Below are 25,907 nucleotides of genomic sequence, written 5' to 3' on the forward strand. Positions count from 1 at the left end.
GCCTGGTATCTGAGTTACAGGATGCTGTGGCTTCCCCAGGTCTCTGCCTGGATTCATTTAGATAAGTAAAAGTTGGTTATGTCCCATCAAAGTTGGTGAGATGTAAATGGCAGAAAGGAATGTAGGGTGGTTGTTCATAGGTTATGTGACCTTGCTTGCACCCTTGGATTCATTTATCCAATGAGTGCTCAGTAAATATAGATCAGTGATGTTAAAAAGCAAAATTCAGCTGAAAAAATTCCAAAGATCTTATTGGCTTCATTTAGGGATTCATGAATTAGGCAGCATTCAATCTAGCAGAGAGAAAGAAGCTCCGAGGATCTGTACAAAATGGTAAACTTTATAGTCAGAAGGGAACAGAAACAAGGTAGTAATACTAAGCCGAACAGTGGATTTATTATTGCAAGGATACTTTTCTTTAGGGGATGGCAAGGCTCTATCAGGAAGACTAACTAGTATTGATCAGGTGATTCCTGACTGCTAGTGTAAGAATCCATTTTGGGGAGAGCTGAAATTGTTAAGTGAAGGTTCATTTTGGTAACATGGGGTTTAGCATAAATGACTCCATTTGGGGTCCATTGTCTTGTTTTTAACAGTCAAATATACTGAACCCTGCTGGCCATGGAACTTTTCAGTTTATTTGTTTATTTAGCTATTTAACAATTTCAATAATCACTCTAAATCTATTCTTAGGCAAAAGTCTTAGAGTGAAGTACATAATTTCTGGGTTTTCTCCCCTTCCCCCTACTCCTCCAGTGTGATTGACAACTGGCTCCTCATCCAGGGGCATACTGTACCAAGGGTTGTTTTTCCTTAAGTAGAGGTATTATTGGAGCACCTGGGTGGCTGAGTCAGTTAAATGTCTGCCTTTGGCTCAGGTCATGATCCAGGGGTCCTGGGATGGAGCCCCATGTTGGGATCCCTTCTCAGAGGTGGGTCTGCTTCTTCTTTTGTCCCCTCTCCACTTGTATTCTCTCTCTCTCTCTAATAAATAAATAAAATCTTTAAAAAAAAAAAGTGGGGGTATTACTTCCATTGCAGATCTTCAGTCTTTGGAAGGCAAGGTGGGCATTAGTGAATTTCTGAAGGTCCAGAAAATTTTAGGGTGATGTTTGTTTCTCAAGAAGTTCATGGCCAAGTTACAAAACTATCCTTGAAATCATCTGAATTTCTTCTTTGAGATCCCTGAGGAGAAGTGGCTAAAGTAGGGTGCTGGTCAAGGAATTACTGGTTACATCTTCTGGTCTTCCATAGTATGAGCTAGTAGTAGCTGTGGTTGACTTTAATATCTAATCAGCATATAGAGTATTTTAGTTAAATATTGGCCAAGTATAAGACACTATTAGGCCACTAGAGGAATGTAGAGGCATAAAAAGAGAAACGCTCGGTGTGGTTCAGGGAACGAGAGACAACCAACCACAAAGCACATAGCTACCTGTGTAAGAATATGTGTGCTGAATACCAAGTGAGTGGTGCAGGCTACCAGTGCTTCAGTTCAGTCCGTGTGGATGAAAGGTTCTTAATGGAGATGTTGGTCATGATTTAATACATGAAGGATAAATACAGTTCAGATTTTATTGGGAGGGGGTGTTGAACATTCTAAGGAGGATGGAGAGGACAATGGAAAACAAAGCTTTGAACAGTTACATACCAAGCATGTCACAAGGGTGAAGGGGGGGCGGGTGTTCTTTGATAGCAATACCCAAGCTGGGATGCCCTGGGTCGTTAATATGGACTTAGAGGTCCATCAGTGGCCAGTCTTACAACTAACTCCCAGTCTTAAGTTTGTTCTGAGTCTGCACTAACTGAAAGAGTTTGAGTCACCTCAGAAATCAAGCAACACTTAGCAGAAGCAGGGCACTTACCCTTTTCAAAACAGATGAAATGTTTTCCATTAATGCTGTTGCTCCCACACAGATTAAAGCTTGTATCAGAAATTAAGCTGTTCACCAGTTTTTTAATCAAATCCTAAATATGGCATCCTTCATATGTGAGGTAATTGTGTGTCTGTATGCAAATGCTGGGAGAATATAGTTATTTGGTTATAAATCCAACTATAGTTTTTGAAAAAAAAGTAGATAGAAATCTGGAAAAATGAGTAAACACAATTAATTAGATGAGATATTTATCCTTGGTTTAAATTAGAAAAATTACTTAGAGAAGCTATGAAAATCTCAATTAAAACAACCAGCCTGATTTTATTTTTCACTGCTAAGAGGGCAGGAAAAAAAATGCACGAGTAAAATAAATATATATTTGGGGATGACACCATCTTGGCATTTCCAGGCATTCTTTTCTAAATATATTCTTTATCTGAGCTGTCTTGCAATACTTTTAATATAATTAAAAGCACATAATGAGTGCCAGACTTGTCAATTTCAACAACAAAGTGCTGAAATTTGCAGTGAAACCGAGAGATCCATCTCCCACACATTGTAATGAATAGGTTCATAAAAGGAAAATAGTTTAATTACATTTTAGTTCATGGATTGTTAATAGGCTGGAGTATCTAAATTGAATAATGTGATTCTGGTAATAATTATGTGTAAATGAACTTGTTTAAATGATATTTTACAGCTTCTTTATAAAATTACAGCTAGAGGCAATCCAGTGATAGACAGACAAAGGCCATGCAAAAATTATCATAAACTATTAGCTTGTTTGCAAAGGGTTTTATGTTAATCTTTTAGTACTTAAAGCAATCTGCAATTAACATATCATGGGGAGCTGCCTCCGAGCAAAGGCATGCAAATTGAAGTGCTTAGATAAAAAGCCATTCACGTTGGGGGGAAAAAAAAAGAAAGAAAAAAAAAAGAAAAAGAAAAAAAAAATCAAAGAAAGGGTGGCAAAGTACTCAGAGGGTGCTGGTTTTATATTTGAGATTAAGGAGGTGTAATGATTGTGTTATCTAACTATGGCTGTAATTAAAGCTTTTCTCCTGCAGACATGACAATAGATACTGCATTGATTTCGGTGTTTTAATTGTGAAAGTCATTTTATTTCAGGGCAGAAGATATGAATAGCCTGAATCAAAGGGCTAGAAGATTGCTTTGTTGATAGTACTTGTTCAACAGCTGCCTAGCTGCTTAATACACAAGTGTGGAGAATACAGAGAGACCCAGGGAGGTGCTGGGTATTGTAATTCTCCTGCTGGTTTCCTTTCCTTTTATGAAAAAGGCGAGGATCTGCGTACTGATTGTAAACAAACAGCCTTTTCATACCTCACTGATGTTTTTCCTCCCCAACTTCGCAGAACAAAAGAAGTCATAAAGGGCCTTGAACTAACTTTACTACTGCTCCTTTTAAGCTACAGAAGTTTATGCAAAGTAATAAAACCATCCTTGCTGGCCGAGATATCACCCCTCTAATGGAGAACAAAAGTCTCTAAGTGGCCGCTGTAGTTATCACAAATAGCCTTATGACAGAAACAGTTTGTTAGGGAGAGACTGGATTATTTACATTAAGGGCATATCCACAAAATCTCACACACCGTTAGTTTGAGATTAGGACTTATCAGTTTTTATATACAAACTGCAGGGGGGAAATTAAGTGAAGAGAAAGCATATACGATCCTAGAGCAAAGAGGATTCTAAAAGGAATTCAGGGAAAATGAACTCAGTGTGGACTTCAAGTATCACATTCTTGGCGATTTCTTCCATAACCGTTCAGAGTGAATAGAGGTGAAACCCAGTGATTTCTAATTATTTCCATTATTCTATTGATGCATCTCTTCTTTGTGCTTTGAAATACTGAATATATATTTCAATGAAGTCTGAATAATAGTAGATTTGGTTTGGGGGACATTTGTCCCTTTGAGTGATATGGTTTATAATAACCACACACCAAGGTATTGTGGGAGAGGAAAAATAATTTTCCCTCTATGTTCCCCTTCTAGGTTTTGGTTGAGACATCTCCGTAATAAGGGAAGAAACAAGCAAGCGAAAAACAAAACTAAAAACAGATTAACAGGAGGAAAACAAAAGTTTAATAACCTGTACACCTCCTGAACACTTGGGAGGTACCCAGGAAGGCTAACTCCAACCTTAAATACCATTTTAAGCTAAAGATAAAGAAAGACGTTGGGGGTTATGGGAGGTTACTAGGAAAAACCCAGTAAATGAGGGTAAGGTTGTTATGCAGATTTAAAACCTGGCTTCCCCGTTGATAAGAGTTCCTAAAGATTGAATCATCTGCCTCTTCCTGGTACAGAGAGGGAGATACACTTACACTTGGAGATTTCCTTTAACTTAAATGTAAACTTGCAAATGGGAACTTTTTCTTGGTCTTCAAAGCTTCTCCTGTGTCTGCAGTTTCTTAAAATTAATCAGCCTCAAATAATCCTCATGCCAAAGAGGACATCTTGGGGTGATGAATTCAGCTACCCTTCTGTGGTACAAATCTAACAAGAATAACATCAAAAATCATTTACTGAGTGCTGCACCAAACTTTTTTGTTTGTTTGTTTGTTTGTTTTTTTAAAAAGTACATTGCTAACCTCTCACAATAACTCCAGAGAAGTTGGTAGAATGATCTCCACTTTAAAAAAAGAAGAAACTTAGGCTCAGAGAGGCCAAGTAAACTGCCCCAAGTCACACGGCCTGTCGAGGACAGAGGTTGGAACCTAGGAAGCTGGCTCCCGAGATTACAGGCGTACCCACCAGATAAACTAGGCCTCAGCCAGAGAACAAGTAGCAGATACCAGCATTGTGGATTGTAAGTAATCAGCCGTGAAGTCACAGTTGGGCAGGACTCTTGGAAATCCTTCCAGGCTCCTTAACTTTTTATTTGGTGCCCCAGATGCCTGTGATAGTTTGGTAAAACCCATGGACCCCTTCTCAGGCTAATGATTTGCAAATGCACAAAATCAATATATATAAAATTACAAAGCAAATTAGGTATATTGAACTACTATTGTCAAAAAATTTTAAAAATCAAGTTTATGACTTAGTGGTTTATGTGCTTCTTAACACAAATTAATGAGCTCTCAGAGTAGGACCTAACATCCACAGTAATTACAAAGTAGTGGTGCATATAAATAGTGTTTCAGATTTCTGCAACATGTGACTTGAAGATATCTGTAATTTTTATTGATGATATTTTGTTGCCTACATCTATAATCACAGAAAATATTAAATTGCCCTTAGAAGTTAGTGAAAATAAAAAAAATATGCCTTTGTATTTTTATATAAGTTGTATATTCTATAAATACGTATATAGCTATGCATTTTTATATATAACAGTAATTTCTGTAGACCCCTGAGTTCTAGACGCATGAAGGGCTCACATTAAGAATACTTTTAAATACACAAGGGAAACTGAGGTCCAGAGAAGAGAATGCATCACCCAAGATATCAGTAATTTAGTGATAAGATGTAGAACACAGCTTGTAGATCACACTTAGGGAATTTAAGGAAACTTGAAACCATGTGTGTTGATTTTGTCCCCCTCTCTCCTAGGACTTTGGTAGCTTTTGCTGACATTCTTTTAGACCCTTCTTTGTCTTTGCAAAATTGTATTTTTCAAAGTGGGAGCGCCAGACGACTGCCTTGACCCTTCAGTCACCTGTTGGCAATTCCTGCCTTCCTCTTGCACCTTGATGAGTGCCTGGTGCTGCTGCCAGTGGGTGGTGATGGGTAGAGACCAGAAAGTACAGTCACAGGAGACCTTAGCCACCAGGGACCCCAGAGTGATGGTCAGTGATGCCAACTAAAATTTGAAAGGTTTCTAGGGGAACAAGAATGATATTTATTATACATATGTTTTTGTCAGTTCAGGCTGTTGTAATAAGATAGTTTAGACTGGGTGGCTTGCAGGACAGATTTCTTTTTCACAGCTCTGGAGGCTGGCTGCCCGAGACCAGGGGGCCAGCAAGGTTGGGTTCTGGTGAAGACCTTTTCCCTGGTTTCCTCACACAGTAGAGAGAGAAGCTAGCTCTCTAATCTTTTCCTATAAGAACACGAATCCCACATGTGAGAGCTTCTCCTTCATTTCCTAACCCCTTCCCAAATGTCCCTCCTCCAAATACCATCCCACTGGAGTTCACACTTTGACGTATGCATTTGGGTAGTGGGGGGAACACACACATTCAGGTCATAGCAACATCTTTCCTATGCATGAACTTTGTATATCCTCTTGTAGTTAATACTCAGGCCTAGTTAACAGTCTCTCCCCCTATATTGGAGAGCAAGAGAGGCATGTGTGGTGAGCCAACATCCAACTTGGAATCCATCTGTATCCTCACAGCCTTTTGAGGCAGGTAACTTGGGTCCCCACTTTACTTATTAGGAAAATGAAGCTCAAAGACATTCAGTTAGGTGACCAGGCTGTCCACTCACTAAGCAACAGAGCCAGAAATTTCACTCGGTTCTGCTACCTCTACTGCTGATTTTTGTTCCCAGGTCCTCTATCCCTTATATTGAAGGGATGATCACCACTAGTCCTCCTTACCCAGGTGCTATTTATTGCAAAACTGTTATGTCCATAATGCTGTCCCTCCCAGGTAGACTTGGAGGACAGAAGAATGGAGGGTAGGGAGAAATATATAAGGATATCCTTATCCTTGAGCTTACTGTTCTAACTCTCCTAACTGGACAAATAAAGCTAGCACAAAAGGAACACACAGAAAATGTTCAATGACAAGCATGCTTGATACCAACAATGTAATTGTAGTCATCATGAGGAAGATGATCATGGCTAACATATACTGAAGGCATGATATTTTAAGCATTTCCCATAAGTTATTTCATCTGATCACACATTCCAGTAAGAAGGATGTGTAGCAGCAACACCACCCTTGCAGTTGGCAGGAAGGACCTACCAAAGGGCCCCCTGTATCACAAACGGAAACATGGAGATACATGTTTTCCTTATTGATTTGGTAATTACATTTGTGGTTGCCTTGACCATGAATTGAGCACACAGGTATGATGGCAGAGGAAGAATGACCTCCACCAATTAGGATAACTCCTCAGAGGCCTCCATAGGCAAATTTTCCTTTAGCTCATCTTACTTTGCTGACATATACTTTTTAGGCAACTCTAAATAGTTCTCAAAACTGTACATTCTGAGGAAAGGGAGTACAGTTTACTCCCTAGAAGGTCACTTTGCACGATTTGGGGCACCTAGTTTTCAACAAAGCAGCTGCTTACTTGAGTTTCAGGGGAAAGGCCATGATTTTTTTCTCCTTCCTCCTGATCTCAGCCCAGACAACATGTCATTGTGCCCTACATACTTCACTAAGCTTCTCTAACAGGTAAAGACTATTTTCACCCTAAACACAATCATCATGCCATTATCTCAACTAAAAAAAAAAATTTTTTTTAACTTTATTTATTCATGAGAGACACACAGAGAGAAAGGCAGGGACACAGACAGAGGGAGAAGAAGGCTCCCTGTGGGGAACCTGATGCAGGACTCAATTCCAGGACCCCAGGATTGCATCCTGAGTTGAAGGCAGATGTTCAACCGCTGAGCCACCCAGGCATCCCTCAACTAAAAAAAAAAAAAAAAAAAAAAAAAAAAAAAAAAAAAATTTAACAGGGCACCTGGCTGGCTCAATAAGTAGAACATGTATCCTTCAATCTCAGGGTTGTGAGTTCAAGCCCCATGTTGGGCATGAAGCCTACTTAGAAAAAAACATTAATAATTCCATAGGATTTTTCTTACATCCAGTACAAATTTTAAGTTTCCCAATTGTCTCGAAAACATCCTACTTCATTGAGTTTGTTTGAATCAGGATCCAAACAAGGTCCATACATTTTATTTGGATGCAACATCTCTTTAATCTCTTTTATCCTGTCATAGTTCCTTTCCTCATCTTTTCCATCTTCTTTCTCTTTGTCTCTGTTGTTATACATTGAGTCTTTTGGAAGACTATAATCATTTGTCCTTGAGAAAGAGCCACTTTTTTATTTTGGCTAACACTTCCTTGCTGTGTCATTTACCCTATTCTTCTATCCTGTATACTTCCTTCAATCTGTTGTACATCAAGAGTTTGTTAGATCCAAGTTCATTTTTTTTAATGTCATAATGTATGCTTCCTATTCCATCACATCACCAGTCACATGATTTATATCTAATCAGTAGATTCAGGTGGTGTCAGCCTGATTCTTTTGTAAAGTTCCCAACCAACCTCTCACCCAGTGATGGAGAATCTTTTGTTTTGTTTTGTTTTTTAAAAGATTTTATTCATTTATTCATGAGAGACACAGAGAGAGGCAGAGACATAGGCAGAGGGAGAAACAGGCTCTCCATGGGGAGCCTGATGTGGGACTCCATCCCTGGACCCTGGGATTATGACCTGAGCTTAAGGCAGACGCTCAACCCCTGAGCCACCCACATGCTTTGATGGAGCATCTTTTGATGATCATGTCCTAGGTCCATTATTTCCTTGCCGGTTCCAGAATGGTAGTTTTCTAATTCTGTCATCCCTTCTGCAGATATTATCTGGAATGCTTCTGCAGAGAATGTTTCTCTAAGTGACAATGATTTCAAAACTTTCCTTCTAGCAGCAGAAAAGTTGGTTTAAATATATCTCATGTGAAAACTGGAAATATGAAACATAAATGTGGAGGGTGCCTGATGAAGTGGAAGTGGAATGCTGGGCAAGCCCTGTGGTCACTGGCTGCCCTTCATCCTCTGTTCCTGTGGCACAGGAGCCCCTGGGCTCTGGGCAGCACAGTTTGGAGATGTCCTGATAAATATCACTACCATGACCCTGTCCTCATCAGGCTTACAGTGTGTTGTTTTGGGGAATGAAGTGAGTGCCCCCAGTACTGAAGAGGCTTGCCATTCACCCACTGTGTGACTTTGGGGTCGTTAGCCTCAGTCAACCTTGTTTCCTTATTTGTAAAGTGGGAATAAGAGTCCTCACTTTGAAACTGAATGAAAGTGGGTTCAGTTGCAACTTCATAAAATGATTGTGAAGATTCCATGTGCTTAATGCTTATGAAATGCTTCGTATAGTGCCTGCCGTCTAACAATGCTCAAAAATGTTAACTTGATCTTTCCTATTATAGTCAGCCACTGTATTGGCTTTCTAGGGGCACCCTAGCCAAGTGTCACAAAGGGCATGGCTTGGAACAATAGGAATTTACTCTCTTACACTTCTTGAGGCCAGGAGTGTGAAATCATTGTCAGTAGGGCCATGCTTCCTTTGAGGCTCTGGGTAGAATCCTTTTTCACCTCTTCCTAACTTTGGAGGTGGCTGGAAATTCTTGGTTTTACTTCCCTGTAGATGCGTTGTACAATCTCTGCTTCTGTCACTATATGATTGTCTTCTCCCTGTGTGTCTCTTCCCATGATATTCCTTCTGCGCCTTCACATCATTTTATAGAGACCCCAGATATATTGGATTAAGGGCCCACTTCAATCCAGCATGATCTCATCTAAACTAATTACACCTGCAATGGACCTCTTTCCAAATAAATTCACATTCTGAAGTATTGGAGTTTAGTACGTCAACCTATCTTTTTAGAGAGACAAAATTTAACCCCTAACAATTATGTAACTCTTCAATATGAAGTCCTGCATCTTTACATATGGCAGGGTTCCTTCTACTATACTATTTGTTAGGGCAACATTCACATTTCTTGCATTTTACTGCCTACCTACTGGTTTTCTTTCAGATATGTGTTGCTATTTAGTGCAGAGTAAGGATAAATGGGCAGTTCTTCCACATTTAGACCCAGAGAGGACAAGGGAATAGTTCTCCACCTGCATACACAGAGTGGGAGCAGAAGACCACAGCCAGAACAGCAGAAGAAACACAGCCTTAGCCATCCACATTTCAAAACTCCAGGCAAGCCAGCATTGGCCTGGCAGGCGCCCAGTGATACTCTCTGCCGTATCAGGACAAGCCTTGGAGTGAACTGTTTATTTATCAATTCTTAATTGAGTTGATGTTTACTCATGATTGCAAGCGGATGATTAATTTATTGCAGAGTTGGAGGAGTCAGATAGTGAGGAGATCGTTATAATAGAGAGATTATAATAGAGTTCTTTGCACTTGTGGGTCTGGTAATAGAAGATTGACTGATATAATTAGATGGGGCTTGGTAACAAATGCTATTACATTATGTCTGAATCTTATTTGAAAGTACTGGCCTTTTATCTTAAACTTATTAGGGGGTGGCTATAGGTTAAGTTGACACCTGATAGCTCTTTTACTCCTGCAAAAGGAGGGCTGAACTTTCGGAAGGAATCAACTGTTTTGATGTTTAGAGGCAATGGCCAGGTATCTTTCAGGGATCAGTTCTTCTTCTTGGTTTTTAGAACAATAACAGGATTGAGAAGGGCTTAAATTTCAACACTGTCACTAACTTTCTAGATAACTCTGGGCAATTGAAGGGCTGTGTTCTCTCTCTACTCTGTCTGTGGCTACTTTGGAATCTTTATCGTAGCCAAAACCATCCTTAAGAAAACAGATAAAGGAAAACACAAGGAATAACCTGACAGTGTGGTGAGAAAATGGGCTATATGTAAGACAAGCTTGGGTTACAAATTGTAACTCAGCTGTAGTGGGTTGGGCCCCCTCCCCCAAAAGATATATCTTCATCTTGACCCAAGGAGCCTATGAATGTGACCTTATTTGTAAAAAGGGTCTTTGAAGATGCAATTAAGGATCTGGAAATGAGATGATCCTGGATTAGCACCCAGGAGAAGTATCGTTATAGGAGACACCCAGAGGAGAGATGGAGGAGAAGAGAAGTCCATGGGAAGACAGAGGCAGAGTTAGGCAGCACAAGCCAAAGGATGCCTGGCATCACCAGAAGCTGGGAGATGCAAGGAAGGATTTTCCTCTAGAGCCTCTGGAGGGAGCACAGCCCTGCCAACACCTTGATTTCAGACTTCTGCCCTACAGAACTGTGAAAGAGTACAGTTCTGTTGTTTTAAGCCACCAAATTTATGGTAATTTGTTATAATAGACGTTGGAAACTATTATACCAGCTATGCAACAAATTCCTTGTTTGACTTTGGGCAAGTCTCTTAATCTTCTAAGCCTCAGTTTTGTCATTTATAAAACCGTGATTATTATGCTCATCTCAGTGTTGTGAGGACCAAATGTGATAGGCCTGAGTATTCGCCCAACCCCGTGCGTGGTACATGAAAGGCATGGGGAGCATACCAGATTCCCTCTTCAGTCCCGTCCCATCCCTTTCCATATATGACATTTCAATGAAATCTCTTTCATCTTCCTCGCCTCCTCCTAAAATGTCTGCAAAACCAACAGCCCTCCCCTGAAGAATGTTCTATTTTTCGGGAGCTGTTCTTCGGACTGTCAAAGTAGAGGCAAAAGCACGGTACAGCTGGTATTCTTAAGGCAGTTGGGTGAGAGCCATGTAGATATTAACATTTTTAAAAAATGCAGTTCACCGAACACAACCCTATAGTGTAGCAGCTGAAGTCCATATTGGAGCCACAATGTGGTTGGCCAGCTGCAGTCTGTTTCTTTCACATGAGGAGGTCTCAGGGTACATTCTCAGCCCTGCAGAACATACAGCACATGGGACCGTATATAATACTCTGTGCCGCAGAAAGAAGCTGATATAAATGGCTTTTGCTGACTGTGTTCATTTCACTGACTTTAGATCTAGAAAGTCAAAACTGACTGTATCCCACCCAATACAGGCTGGAGAAGTCATTGTTGGAATTTAGAGCATGTCTTACTTGAATAAATGCTTTTAGAATCCTGGGTTCTTCTGAGGCATCAGAAAGATGGGAAATTAAAAAGAGCACAGGTCTGTATTTCATTTCTGTCCTTGATCAACTGCATAATCATGGGCCAACTGCTTAACTTCTTTGTGGCCTCATCTTCATGGTGAGGTTGTTGGAGCACCTCGTCTCAGCACTAATGTTCTGTGGTTCCATGAAAACTCAAGTTGATCCCCGTAAGGTCAGGCCGTGGATCCATCTAGCCCACATCTTTTGTCTGGCATGCTTTCGGAGGATAGGAGAATTGCAGGAAGGTGAGAAGGAAAGAAAGTTTTAGAGGAAAATGTAGGGTGCTGTATTATATATTCCACCCAGAGCCTAGCAGTTATCGAGGGGAGAACTAGGGATTTCCTAAAAACCCTAAGACCTTCCACTCCCTAGTTCTCATGAAGAACCTCTGTTGATGAGTTTTATCATCTCTAAGCGGCATTGTGAATCCACTGCCTGGGTGTTTAGTGGGTAGGAGAGTTTGTGGGGATGGGACCCTCTTATGAGGTCAGTGGTATTTACCTGTGGGACGTTGAGTTCCCTCACTTGGCCTTTTCCGCTAGAGGCTGCTTTCCTCAGACTTCTCCACATCTCCCGGTACTGATCTGATCAGTTCATTAATAGTGAGGGGGAGGGAAATAAGCATTTATTGAGTACCCACGTGAGCCTTACACTATGAAGGATCTGTGTTCACAACTACCTTCTAAGGCAAAAACCTTATTCCCATTTTACACTTTATGTACCCGAGGCAAGGAGATACTTGGTAAGTTGAACAAGTTATCAATTATTAAGAGCCATGTTCAATAACCCATGTCTCCCTTAGAGCCTATCTTCATGGCATCCTACCCTTACACCATGATGTTAGACCCCACCTACCAGCCCCTATCTCTATTGTACACCAGGCACTGGACTAATGGGGGTAGCAGTAGGGGGGGTGGAGGATGAGGATAAAGAGATATGAAAAATATTTGTCATCTTTGCTCTTGAACTTATTATCTAATTAGATAAATACAAGTACCATAAAGGAGATACATAAGACAAGTTAACACTTTAATCAGCAATATAATAGAGACACGATGACAGCAGCTAACACTGCTGCAGTTACTATATGCCACATGTGAGAGCCTGTGCAAGTACTTTGTCACTTATTCATCACTACAACCCTATGTTAGTTTTTTATAGCTGAGGAAGCAGAGGTGTAGAAAGATCGAGAAACTTGACCAAAGTCCCCAGCATCTGATTTCCAGGGATGGAGCCAGGATTCAAATCTAGACTGCTGAGCTTCCATGCTCTACTGCTAATATTATTACACACCAAACAAAAGAGTTGAAGGCTGACTTAAGGCTCACTGGTAAGAAAGAAGAGTTTGATGGGAGGTGGTCCTGATGGGTTTTATGGCAGAAGTGGTACTCAAAAGGCCTATTTGGAAAATGCTTTATGTCATATGAAGGAACACATTTCTAACAATACTGTTTCCTACCAGCTCAGAATGGGGCCTTGCAGTAGTCGCTGGACTTCTCCAACTCTTCCAATCTCATATTTCAGAGCAAACAACTTATTTTCTTTTGAGTTCTAACCTGGGATTTCCCTGGGAAACGAAGAGGGTAGAAATCAGATATTTGGGGAACATGTTTCCCCTGGGGGAAGCAGTGCTTGGAACCAGGGGCCTGGGGAAAGTTGCACTAATCCACAGCTAACTGTAGGCCGTGATAGGATCTTGGAGTGTCAGGTCCTGCAGTTTTTCCAGAAGCACTGATAGGAGAGAGTGCAGCAGAATTATGGGCCTAGATCAGTCTAAATGGCATTTCTTTTGTGAAAACAAGAGCCTTGTCAATTGCAACCCCACTTTAAGGGGTGTGTGGGATTGAAACAAGATGGTTTAAAGAATAGACCAGTGTCTCTGCTCCACTTTTTTTTGCATTGCAAGTGAGCAACCCCCTCGTGAAGACCAGGGGGACCAGATAACTCCAAGTAAAGTTGGGTGCAGCTGAGACACATGAGGAACGAGATTAGGAGAGACAGCAAACAGAGCCAGGTGAGTTCTTGGAGGTGATATTGTGATAGATACAGTGAGATCAGGTGCCAAAATATTTTAGGGAAAACAACTAATTTACTGTCTTGAACAAGTGACACCCTCCAGTTCCCATGCCCCTCACACTGTGTTCTCTTTCCACCAGCTGATTCACCTCACCCTCTTTCCTCCTTTGTGTCTCATGCCGGCCCCAGCTATCCCAGAGTAGTTTAACTTCCTGATTTCCCAGATCAGGAGATTATGACTTGGAGAGAAGAGACGTATCCCAGTGGCTTACATAGATGATTGGTTCCAGAATATGAAACCACAGTTTCTGACTCCTGGTCTGATGTTTCGCTGAATTGCTCTACTGAAATCTGGATATGCCCTTGTTTAAGGCACAGAGCAAAAGAAGGGAGTCTTGAGGCTTTTTCTCTGAACTTGGATTTGAATTGGGGCAGCATCCTTAACTTGGGGTGAGGTGGTTCATTGTTAACCTTGAAACTCTTGTGGAGTGAGTTTGGTCGAAGGAGTTCAGGAGAGCTGTTTTAGAGTCTAGTGTCTCTGTGACAACCTAAAACATTTACTGTTTTGAAAACAAATATATATCCCTTTGAAATGTTCAGGTGTGGATGAAACCAGAATATTCTGTCTAGAAAAACATTTGCTAGGAAATCTACTCACGTAGTCTGATAATTAAAAATGGTCACATTATTTCCCATCCCTCTGGTCATGCTCCTTTGCAGTGTGACTGTACTATTGCTCCTATGAACAGTGAAATTTTGCCATCAACCCCTCAAATCTAGACTTGACCTTGTAATTTGGTTTGATCAGTGGGCATTAGCAAACATGATGTAGCAGAGGCTTAGGAAGTATTTGTGCTTTGAGGCTTGCCCTCTGGCCTAATACCCTGAGACTTCCATGCAACAGGTTGGTTTGTTTACTGGAAGTTAAAAAAAAAAAAAAAGCCATCTCAGAAGAGACCCCTGGGGTGAACCTGCCCCCAGCCAATCTGCCACCTCACAGTAGTCACACGAATGATCTCAGGTGAGACCCAAGAACCATCCTGCTGAGCCCTGCCCAAATTTCTGACCAAAAAATGTCATGAGCAAATACACCACTAAGTTGTTGTTTTACACCACTAAGCTCATGGTGGCCTGTTACCACAATACCACAATAGATGACTAATAGGCCTAGCGTTTCTAGCAATTGTCTGCTTAGATAGTAACTCAGTTTCATAAGAGTTATCCAGTAGCAGCCCCAGTCTAGACTTTTCTCTCCCAAGTTTAGTTTGGTGTGGGAGGGGAAGAAAAGTAGGAGGTGGAGGGAACTTTTGAAGTGTTTTTGTTCATTTGTTTGAAAAGTTTTTCCCTCAGCCTAATTTATGTCTCAGACTCATCCACTTTGCTTTCCTCTTCCCAACTCAAGTCTGAACTGCGTTCAGTTGTCCTTACAGTTGAACTTGATAGTTTTGTTGGCCATTTGTCTGTTAGCTTTCAAATCTGTTCTCAAACCTTGCCCTGCTCTCTATGTGTCACAGGGGCTTATCCACATAAACTGTTTCCCAAGCTCCCTTGTCTCCTGGAATCAAGCCAGGTTCAGCCAGTGAGAGGCACTCGTAACAGATTGCAGGTGGGCAGAAGAGAGAAGAAGCCAAGATCTTTCTTTCCTGGTCTCTCTGCCTCAGATGGTCATTTCTGGCAGCGGCTGGGTCTATTCTGTGGCTCTATCTCCTGTGGGAAGCCCTTTCCAGCATGGTCCCAGCCCCCACTGACTGTGCCACCCTGAGCCCAGCTTCTGCCAGGGGGCTTTGGCTCCAAGATTCCAGTAACCTTTCCTTTGACCCTTCAGCATAGAGATGGTGGCAGCTTCCTGAGACTCTATTTTCTGGATCGCTTTCTTTTCTCTTGATTATTATTTCAGCTCCTCTAAAACCCTTGGATTAATATCCCATATTGCATTTTCTCTTTTGGAATGAATGATCTCTCATGGAGTTTTGTTTTCTTGACTAATCTCTAACTCTTACGGTAAGATTCAAGATCTCTAGAATGGAAAGAATGAAGACTATAACAAAACTCACCTTATGGAGAACTATTTAAAGGAGATCCTATTTTCTTTTTACCTGTACATTGATTGACTTAACTTTAACCTTACAGTAAAGGCACCTTCATTTTGGCTAAGCGTTGAAGGATGTTGCTATCTTCGGTCCTATCATGTGTTTGAAATACTAGGAAAAAGGCGCACATGACAGTATGTGCTTGTGAATACAGTCCTCTTTATTGGAAAACATACGATTCCCACAGAGATTCAGTGGCATGGCCTTTCCCATCTACGATAGTGGTCCTCAACCAAGGCGATTTTGACCCCCTAGAATCTTTTATTTGCATGTGGAGACATTTTTGAGTTTTACTTCTGGGCTAGGAGTGTGCTGTTGACATCTGGTGGGTACAGACTAGAGATTCTGTGGACATTTTACCACACACAGGACAACCTCACAACAAAGAATTGTCTGCTCTAAAATATTAAATAGCACAAAGTGTGAGATACCCCAGTATAGGAATTGCTGCTTTCATGTCACATGTTTTCAGACTTCCCTGTATATGTAGGCAATACTTTACTCTACCCCAGCCTCCTCTCCTTCAAGACCAAGTGCCCTTTTCACAGTCCTGAAGATGTCTTTTATGCTCCAAGGGATGCTTCTTTGGTTTCAAGCAGAGGAGATTATCTCCTAATTTTAAAATGTCTTCCTCACTCAATTTCTCATGCTAATCACAGAGAAGTAGATTGAATCCTTCAGAGAAGGACCTGAATCAAGGTGGGAATCAGATCTAAACAGGACTGAATTTGCAGAAAGTAGGGGTTTGGTTCAGTTTTTGCTTATGGGCTAGAAAGATGGCTATCGCTTCTCTAAACCTTTGGGATTTCTATTTTCTAAAGCTATCCTGGGAGAAGAACATCATTCCAACATCTGCCACAGCTGAAGGCTTTGCACAGGATAGCGTATCATTAGCTTAAGAACAGAGTGAGCATGTGCAGATGGGCCTATAATTTTTAATATGACATTGGCCATAATTTATCATGTCATACCACCCACTCACAACAGGCCCATCAAATGAAATGCTAAATGCCTTTCTTATCAACAGTTGATGGGAAAATGCTGTTCTGGCATCTTCCTCTAAGGGAAACAGAAACCCAACCATGTTCTTTGCAGCCTAGAGCTCTGTACACAAGATCAGATTTGTTTTCCTCCCCCCAAATTTATAGACATTTACAAGGAAGCACATCCTGTTTTGTATTTAGAGGGGCAATGGAGTGAGAGAGAATTATTTAGTAAGTTTCTTTTCCTTGAAATTTGTTCAAGCTGTTTTATGACTTAGAAAAACTCATATATTACTTCCACTTTTATGAGCAGCTTGCTCTTTTCTATTCTCGTTTTCTCCACTGACTTTTTGTGGCTGACCCATGTACCAATTATTAGAATTCCTTGGGCAGCAGGTAATTCCTCCACAAAATGGGTATAGTCATAAAATATTGACCCCAAGAAAAAAAGGCCTAATTCTGTGGCCTGGGGGTGAAGTCCATGGATTAGAGTCCTGTTAAGTTAAAGGCTCAGTTTTTACAGTGAGTAACAATACTGGATCCTTCCTTCCCTGTTGGTGGCACCTCTCAATAGTGCAGACTTTCTGCAAAACTTGGATGGCACTCAGTTATCCACGCCCTGGCAGGGTGGTCAGATCGAAGGAGGAATATGCTCTTAGGGCATGAGAGCTGTGTGGATCCTCTCACTGGACCCTAGAGCCAAGAGAAAACTATTTCTCACATTCTAAAGAGATAGAGAATTGAAAGGGAAATCTTGTACTTCTGAAAATTTTAAGGACATGGAAATGCTCCTTCTTTTCAGATACCTGCCTGCATTTGACCCTTTAATAATTTTAATAGGTCACAGTAATGCTTTTGTAGATGGGATCAACTAAAATGCATGGAGAATGTGTCCTGGTTAATCTAATTTCCTAGCTAACCTAGGGGAAGCCACGGATCCTTCTTCTTCTTTTGAATTTTTAAAAAATTTAATTAATTTTAATTTTATTTTAAATTTCAATATAGTTAACATGCCACAGATTCTTCTTGATTCAACCCAGTTAAATATGATTTCTGTGACTAGGCTTCTCAGTGCTTAGCCACCTTTCCAGATCCTTGGTCGGGGAGATGGCTGGGTGACGATGCACTGATCCCCAAATACTCCTGACATTTCATGAAAGATGTCTGAAAGATGAATGCTGAAAAAAAAAATCCATGGCTTGGCCTCTTTTTAAAATTGCATCCCTATTAATTGCCAGGTAGTTGTGAGGATTAAGAGGACATGAAGAGTTATAAAGTCTGGCCATTCGTAAGCTCTCCGTAAATGGTAGTAAATCATGGTTGTTACTACATAAATGCATTTTTACTTTTAAGCAATGGCTTTTAGAAAATATTATGGTACTTTTCTAGGCTGACCTTGAAGTTAAAAACGAATACAACTTTGTAAAACCAAGATGTGAATGGGAAAGGAGTACCAATTTCTCGTCTCGGGTAGGTTTCAAATCTCTTACTTGGAAGATTTAAATGTAAGTTTGAAGAAGTAGGACTGAGGTCACGTCTTCCCCTGTTGGACATTCTTTCTGATGAATAAGTATTAAAACTGCTTTGAATTTGGTTTCCCCCTCAGATAAGGATTTATTTTTTCCATACGGTCTTTTCTTTGCACCTGAAGGAGCATTGAGGGTGAAAAATAGAGGCCTGTTTCCTGTTCCTAACTGGAGCCCTCGGAAGGTTGTCAAACCAGAGCAACAACTCTGTGGGATTTATGCCTGGGACCTGTCAAAGGGAAATTATCATAGTGAGCCCTCTCTGCTATCAATCAAAGGGGTATTGGGGATGGCAAGGACAGGCATTTTTCAAATTTCTTTACTGTGCATATTTAGCTTTGTGCCTGGGGGAGGAAGAGCTCCTTTGAACAGTTCTTGCAGATTTCTTTTCCATCAGATGGCAGCTCACAACTACTTAATCTTCCCCAAAGGGCTTCTCTCATTGGCCTGCTGAGAACCCAGCCAGGGACAATCCAGTAGGGACAATCCAGTAGCACATCCCGGGAAGTAAGGCATCCTTTTTAGAGGACACAGGATGTGAGTCTGGTCACTCTGCTGTCGTGCCTTGGAAAGTACGCTGTCCGTTGAAGGCTGTGTGCCCTGGCTTCTGTGGGTATCCCATGGACGGTTGCAGGAACACCCACAGAAGCTGATGCTGCCATCCGACCGTGTGAGCCCGGCCTTCTGTCTTCTGCGGGCATTTCCTGCATTTGTCAAGGCAAAGGTCGGAGGGGAACGGACAAGGAAATGGGTCACCCGTGCGTTCCCATCTGTCAGAGATTCACTTTGTCATGAGAACATTCAGGGAGCATATTTATCTCTCCGGCTACTGGAGGTTAAGGCCAGGCTAACCAAGAGAAGAGAAGAAATCCTGTTTGAAAAGTTTACAAATCCTGCCACGAGGGCTGTAAACAGAGTTCAGCCGGTGGTGGAATGTGTAAAATCCTGCCACACTGATAGGGACCCGACTCCCTGGCAGGAGAAACCCACTCATGTAAACAGAGGGACGGTTGCTGCGAATCGGGTCTGTTTTGGCTTAAAGTCTGAAGAGCACGTTGCCTTCAAAGTGAATTCTTAGGTGTCACTTCCCATAAGTTATAGCAGAAGATTACAAAGCTACTGATATAACATATTAGTGTGATGGACAGAATTATACCCCCAACGCTTCCTGCTCTCCCCGATGACGCACACTAACTTCGCGGCTGTGACAGCTGCCTTGATTTACCACCCGTCCGGGAGGCCAACCGGCAGAGGGAACGTTCACATGGACGCAGGGCCTGAGACTGGCCCAGAGCCTAGTTTATAAAGCTGCCCTGTAATTCACCACAAATGTGTCACCATTAAAAGAGGAAAAAAGGATTGCAGATAATAAATACTCTCTAATTTATTAGCTAACAACAAAGAGATCAGAGCCAGTTGTGATGTGATTGTTTGACATAATATTGTCAAGGAAAAAAAAGCGAAGCTGACCAGAGAGGTAAATTACACATTCAAGCAGATGCATCAACTCTTGGCTTGTCACAAGCGCAGCTAAACAAAACACCAAACAGAGGAGAGAACTGGCAAAGAGCAGAGTCATTTATCTCTGAAAGAGACATATTCAAGAGCGAGTGAAATAAGACATAGTTCTTTTGGACTTGGTCAGAGGCCAGGTTTTAACTGTTATAAATTAAATGTTTTGTATATCGGATTTGGCAATTCCAGTTGCTTTTGTCGTGGTAGGGAGACGTTGGGTTTTTCTGCCTGTCTTAGACTCGTGGTTTGGTCAGCTGGGATGTGTGTCCTTGCAACTAGTTATTGGAGGGCCAGAGCATTCTGGTAATTAGAACAAATATCAGAATGACTTTTGTATATAAAATCAGTGGCTTTAGAAAATGTTTTAATCACTTTTTTTTGTGTGTGTGTGTGATTTCCCCCTTTGCAGTTATTTAGGAATAATAATACAGGACACCAGGCAGGCAGGGATTCATATTCATTTTAGAGTCCAGGGATCTTAGGGTTGGAAAAAAATGTTTTGTCCCACATCTCACCCAGGATATGCAGATAGTTGAGTAGTGTTGCCTGGAGGGCTTCCAGGGACGCAGAGCATCTGCTGCGTGTTACTACAATAGAGCTCGGAGTCAACCAGTACCCGCTGGGCTTTTATTCTTACATAAGCTACTGCCCAGAAAAACTCTCCCGTCCCTTACTTGGGAAGCTGGGTTTTCAGACGTAAATGGTGGCATTTGCTGCCTCTTGTTTTATTTGTCCTTGGTTAGAACTTAGATTTCTAGGTTTTATTCAACAAGCTGGATGCAAGGATGGGATACAGTGGCAAGGCTGGAGGAAACTCTGTTCTCGGTGGCATTGATTGAAAGAACAGTTTTTTTGGTATATGTAGTTGATCTGCTATAAATTGATTAGAATCTCTTTTTTTCTTTCTTACTTTCTTCTTTTTTAATTTTAATTTATTTCTTTTTTTGGCAGAGCAGTATCACGAGAATTTTTGTGAGATGTTTTGTTGGAATCAATGTATTATGTCTATGTTCTCATAGATCTACCTGTTTAATAGCTGTTTTGAAAAGATAGAAAGAAAGAAAGAAAGAAAGAAAGAAAGAAAGAAAGAAAGAAAGAAAGAAAGAAAGAAAGAAAGAAAGTCGGTCTGGGGAAGAGGCTGATTTGGCCTGGGTCATCCTAGGTGAAAAGTCAGTGGCTCTTAGGAGTTGTTACTGTCTTTTCCAAGTGCTCACATATCCTACATTTAATATGATCTTTTATATTTTTGGTGGGAATCTAACTCTCCCCTTTCTCCTGAAAAAAAAAAAAAGAGATTTGTCTGAATCTGCTTCCCTCCACCCCCCCACCTTGAGTTTTGGAACGTTATAAAGATTTCCACGATCAGATCTATAAGAATTTTTTGTTGTTGTTATAAAATAAAATACTTTTTTGTCTAGGTCTAGAGATGTAGCTTTTTATGCTTCTCATAAGCTCTTCAAGGGCTTCCTTCTTTTCTTTATCTCTGTTTTCTTTTTTATATCTTCACTCATATTTCCAACTTGAAGATATAATTTCATGATGGAGAAAATAACAACAAACAAGACCTTATTAATTGTGCCTTCTCTCTGGCATTTGAGGTTCCTTTTTCTTTCTTTCTTTCTTTCTTTCTTTCTTTCTTTCTTTCTTTCTTTCTTTCTTTCTTTCTTTCTTTTTTTTTTTTTAGTCTGCTTTCCCAAGAGTAGACTTGTTTTCTTCCTTTGAGCATTGCTTTTTTAAGTGACTTCTTAAAATCTGAGTTCATCAGAATGTCTCCCATGTAGTCATATTGTTTTGATTTCTTTGGCTGTGTCCTCATTCTTCCTGCTTGTCCAACCTTCTTTGTTGTCAATTTTCATTAATTATATACCCAGAAATTTATTTTTAGTGACATCCTTCCTTCTCTAGTTTCATGCCCTATTAGAGTCAATATGGAAATACTATTTTTATTTTCTATAAATAAAAGGTGCTCATTAAATCAAGGGTATTTTTATGTTTATGTCCTCAAATTTCTTTGTCATTAACTTCAATTAGGCATGGTCACTTTCTCTGAGGGATCTCTTATCTTCCATACTACCAGTCTTTGTATTTTGTATGTTTAATCCTTACAGAATTTGTTATGCTCTATAAGCTATCTTTTGTAATGTTATTACGTTTTTAGTATGCTCACTAAATGAATTCCTGTTTCATTTTCCTGGTTTCCAAAGAAGACTTCCCTGTCTCTCCTGACCTTCTCTTCTCTTTCCTTTCCATTAGAAATACTTTTCTTTTGAACAAGGTGTACTCTAGTATTGTCACATTCTGGGCATGCATGGTCACCTGCCATCGTGAATTTATTTCAAATTCATTTTATTTTAGGAAGTTACAACCTTTTTCAGTAGGAACAGTGTACTTCTATCATGTCAACACCTCTCTTTGGAAACTTTCTGGGACCTCTTGCATCTGGGATATGGCCATAAACCCTTAGATAGGCTTCCTAGGTCCTCTTAACTTTTACCTTCCATGGACCTTTTCAGCCTTACCGTCTAGAAGCTTCTCCCTCAGACCTTTTCTAGCCATTTTAGTTAGAGGGCAAACACCAAAAAGGTCATTAAAATACCATGTCTTTCTATTGCTTTTTGTTTTTTCTCTATGAATAATAAAATAATTTGACTGTGCAAAATGAACTTTTGAAATCTTATGACATACAGTCCAGGGCCAACCCAAAGTAAAAGTGACTCCTGATTAATACTACCAAAGGTGGCAACTTCAGCTGTTCTTTAAATCAACAGGGATTTACAAGAGAGAGCTTGGCTCTTGCAGTACTGTTTTGTATCTGTTGGCAATAATACCTAGAATTTCAGAAGCATCCCTTCAGAGAGAAGACTTCAGGCCCCTGAGGATACTAGGAGCCTATAGTCACCCATCTCAGCATTGAGTACCTAAAATATGCTGATATTTCTACACATTGCTACGCATCACTCTCATTATTCTATCTGCAACCATTGCCAGGAGAGATAAAAAGCAAGCAAGATTTCACATTAGACTGAGTTAGGAAAGTACATCTCTTCTCAACCAAGAAGATGGAGTATGAACCAGATCACATGGCCCAGTGGATGGGACTGGTGGGGAAATGGATAGGGCATACAGTAGCTTGAAGGCAGCATCAGGCAAAATAGATTTAAATCATTTTGAAAGAAATAAATCCTAACAATGGATACATTGTGCCAAAAGAAATGAAGCTCAGAAAAGAATTGATTAGGAAGTATACCAAACAGAATAAAATGTAGCAGAAAGGCGCATATTGGAGGGAATAAAATATGTTTCAGTTTGAAGGGTATTGGATTTACTAAGATACAACTGACCAGCTATAAAGCAAATGAATAAAATATGTAGTCAAGTCAGATGTACAGTCAATGAGAATAGGTTAATATAGATCAATGGCATCATGTGATCAGTTACATCTTTACAGTTGTATTTTGTATTACTCATTGCGTTATTTCTTTAGATCTTCCAAGAAAAGCTGGAGTTTTACATGATTCCTGATAGAGGAAATTCACCCTAAAGTGGGTATTTGATTAATTGAAAATTAATTAGATAATGGGATATTGTTTGTTGGTTTATCTTGGTCCAGGAACCTTAAAGATTTTCTGGAATTAGGAAGGGATTTTACTATAAACTGAAACACAGTATCACGGTGCAAGCTTTTTAATTACTTTTTCTTCCAATGAAATGTCAGTTTTATCTCATCACAGTGCCGAAAGGCTCAGAGCCATCAATTATCTTAATTTCTCTTCCTAGAAAATTTGGAAATTTTAGGTCAATATTGAAATCATTAGGTCTGTCCCTGGCAATTTCCTCCTGCATGCAAGCATACTCATTCAATACTTCTGGTTTATTTCAGTCAGGGTCCTTTGTAGAATTTCTATTTTTATGTATAGTTCTCAACATTAATAACGTTTATTAACAGTGCTCTTTGCAGTGCAGTATGAAGGGTAGGGCAGTGAGTGTTGTTTTTAGAGTTTTTAAAACAAAAGCAAAACCAACTAAAACTTAGTCTGTACTTTGTTATCACCATATGCTGGCAATTTGAGCAAATTAAAGTGATAAAATACTCCTTTCTGGAAAAAAAAATTAAAAAATACTTTTTCAGTGCAACTTCTAAATAATTCCTGTGAGTTCTATTATATTTTAATAATCAATACATACACTTTAAGTTAATACCCTTAAAAATTATCTTTTACTACATATTGTATTCTAGTTGGAGAACTCCTAGCTACACAGGTAGCCCCAGTATCTGTGAACTCAGCTACACATATTTGAGAGCAAATTTGTAGTGGTTTGGTATCATTGGAGATTATTTTGGGTGGTCATTATCTTCGAAACCCTAGTAGTACATTTTCCTGCATTTAAACAATGGTTTTGAAATCGACAGCCATAGTTCAATGATTGAAAGTTAAAGAAACAGGTCTTGAAGTATTTCAATTTTGTAATTCTCTGAAACCATTTGGAGCATCTGTATGTATTTAACATTGAAAACACTAAAACATAGGGCAAACCATGAGGTGTACTATTTTACTTTGTTCATTCATGAAATTTTTAAAAGTATTTGAATTATATTTATAATTTTTTTCTTTTGAATTATATTTTTAAAATTATAATTTTTTTCTTTTGAATTATATTTTTAAAATTATAATTTTTTCTTTTGAATTATTATTTATTTTAAGACCAAAAAACAAAGTAAGAAGATTATTATTGATTATTGTGGGATTATAACTGAATTTTTTTTTTTTTTATTAAGAGAATGGATGTTAACCGTGATCTGCTCTGGATGTCAAATATGCTAGATGTGGCACTAAGTACTTGTATTTTTTTGGTTATAAATGATAAAAACTCAGTTCTAATAGCAGAAGGAAAAAAGTATGTAATTTAATGTTCTATCAATTCACTTTTGCTTTGTAATAAACCAACATAAAACTGAATGGCTTAAAATGAAAGTAATTTATTAGATCACAGTCCTTGGGTTGGCTAGTGGTTCTTTCTGGGCTGCCTTTGCCAGGGTGGATAGCCTCACTGTCTAGAGCATCAGCTTGATGGTTGGAATAGCTCTCCATGTGGTTTTCTTCTAAGAAGCTAGCTAGCCTGGGCTTCTTTGTTAGTGGCCGAAAGGTTCCCCTAATAAGAGAGTACAACTGCACTGCTCAAGTATCTTCAAGCATTTACTTAGATTACATTTGTTTTTAACTCATTTTCTAAACAAGTTGCATGGCCAAACTTATATTCTAGGGTGAAGAAATAGATTCTACCTCTTGGAGGAGTGGTAGGGTTATTTTGTAGAGTATATATAGGGATAAAAGGAATTATTATAGTCATTTGTATGAATTGTCTACCACGTACCTGCAGGATTATAGTAGGTTCAGGTTCAGATAGCTTTATCAGTAATTTCTCTCTCTCATCTCATTTCTGCTTCCCTATGTAGTTTGGCAAGGTCTTCTGGTTTGTTTTTAACAAGTTTTGGTAAGATAGCCAATATCAGCTAAAGGATTGATCTGGCGAATTAGCTACCTCATTCAAAAGAAAGCTCTTTCCCAGTGGTTCAAACAAAATTGCAAGATTGACTTTCACTGGCTGAATTTGAGTTGTATTCCAATCCATGAACCAATTACCAGGATCTGGCCCATATCTTGTACCAGGAGATGGGGTCAGTTCCATCTGAACCACATGAATTTTAAGATAAGAAGTATTGGTTCTCCAAAGAAAACCATTATCGGTTGTCACCAGGAGAAGAATGAATGAATGCTGTGCAGTCAAAACCGGGAGCCTTTGAGTACATTGATGTGCTTAAGTCACAGCTTCAAGGAGAAAATTAGATTTTGGCTTGCCTCCTTAGGTTTATTGTGGTTGTTTGAACTTGCTTCTCATAAGCCTTGAAAAAACAACACAAATACTTTCTATAATAGGCCTATAAGGTGAGCTGTAAATATTTGTGTTGCATATTTTTTCAAAGTCGTATGTTACAAATATTTTTATTTATTTATTTTATTTATTTATTTATTTATTTATTTACTATTATTATTTTTT

At 39.7% G+C, this 25,907-nt stretch overlaps 1 protein-coding gene across 9 annotated transcripts in view; it reads left to right on the top strand.

Annotated features, from left to right (window-relative positions):
• LRMDA (leucine rich melanocyte differentiation associated) overlaps positions 1 to 25,907 on the top strand; it is a 1,023,935-nt gene that overhangs the window by 730,149 nt on the left and 267,879 nt on the right. For 4 of the 9 annotated variants that reach the window (XR_007410032.1, XM_049108827.1, XM_049108823.1 and 1 more), the window contains exon 6: positions 18,199 to 18,279. The exons of the other annotated variants lie outside the window; for them this stretch is intronic. Coding sequence is in view for 3 of the 4 variants with exons in the window: in XM_049108827.1 (XP_048964784.1) it covers positions 18,199 to 18,279 (81 nt within the window). In the remaining variant the exon portion in view is untranslated. The remainder of the gene's footprint in view (positions 1 to 18,198; positions 18,280 to 25,907) is intronic. 9 annotated transcript variants of the gene reach the window in all.

This window comes from Canis lupus, chromosome 4, assembly GCF_003254725.2.
Source record: "Canis lupus dingo isolate Sandy chromosome 4, ASM325472v2, whole genome shotgun sequence".
Taxonomy (NCBI): Eukaryota; Metazoa; Chordata; class Mammalia; order Carnivora; family Canidae; genus Canis; species Canis lupus.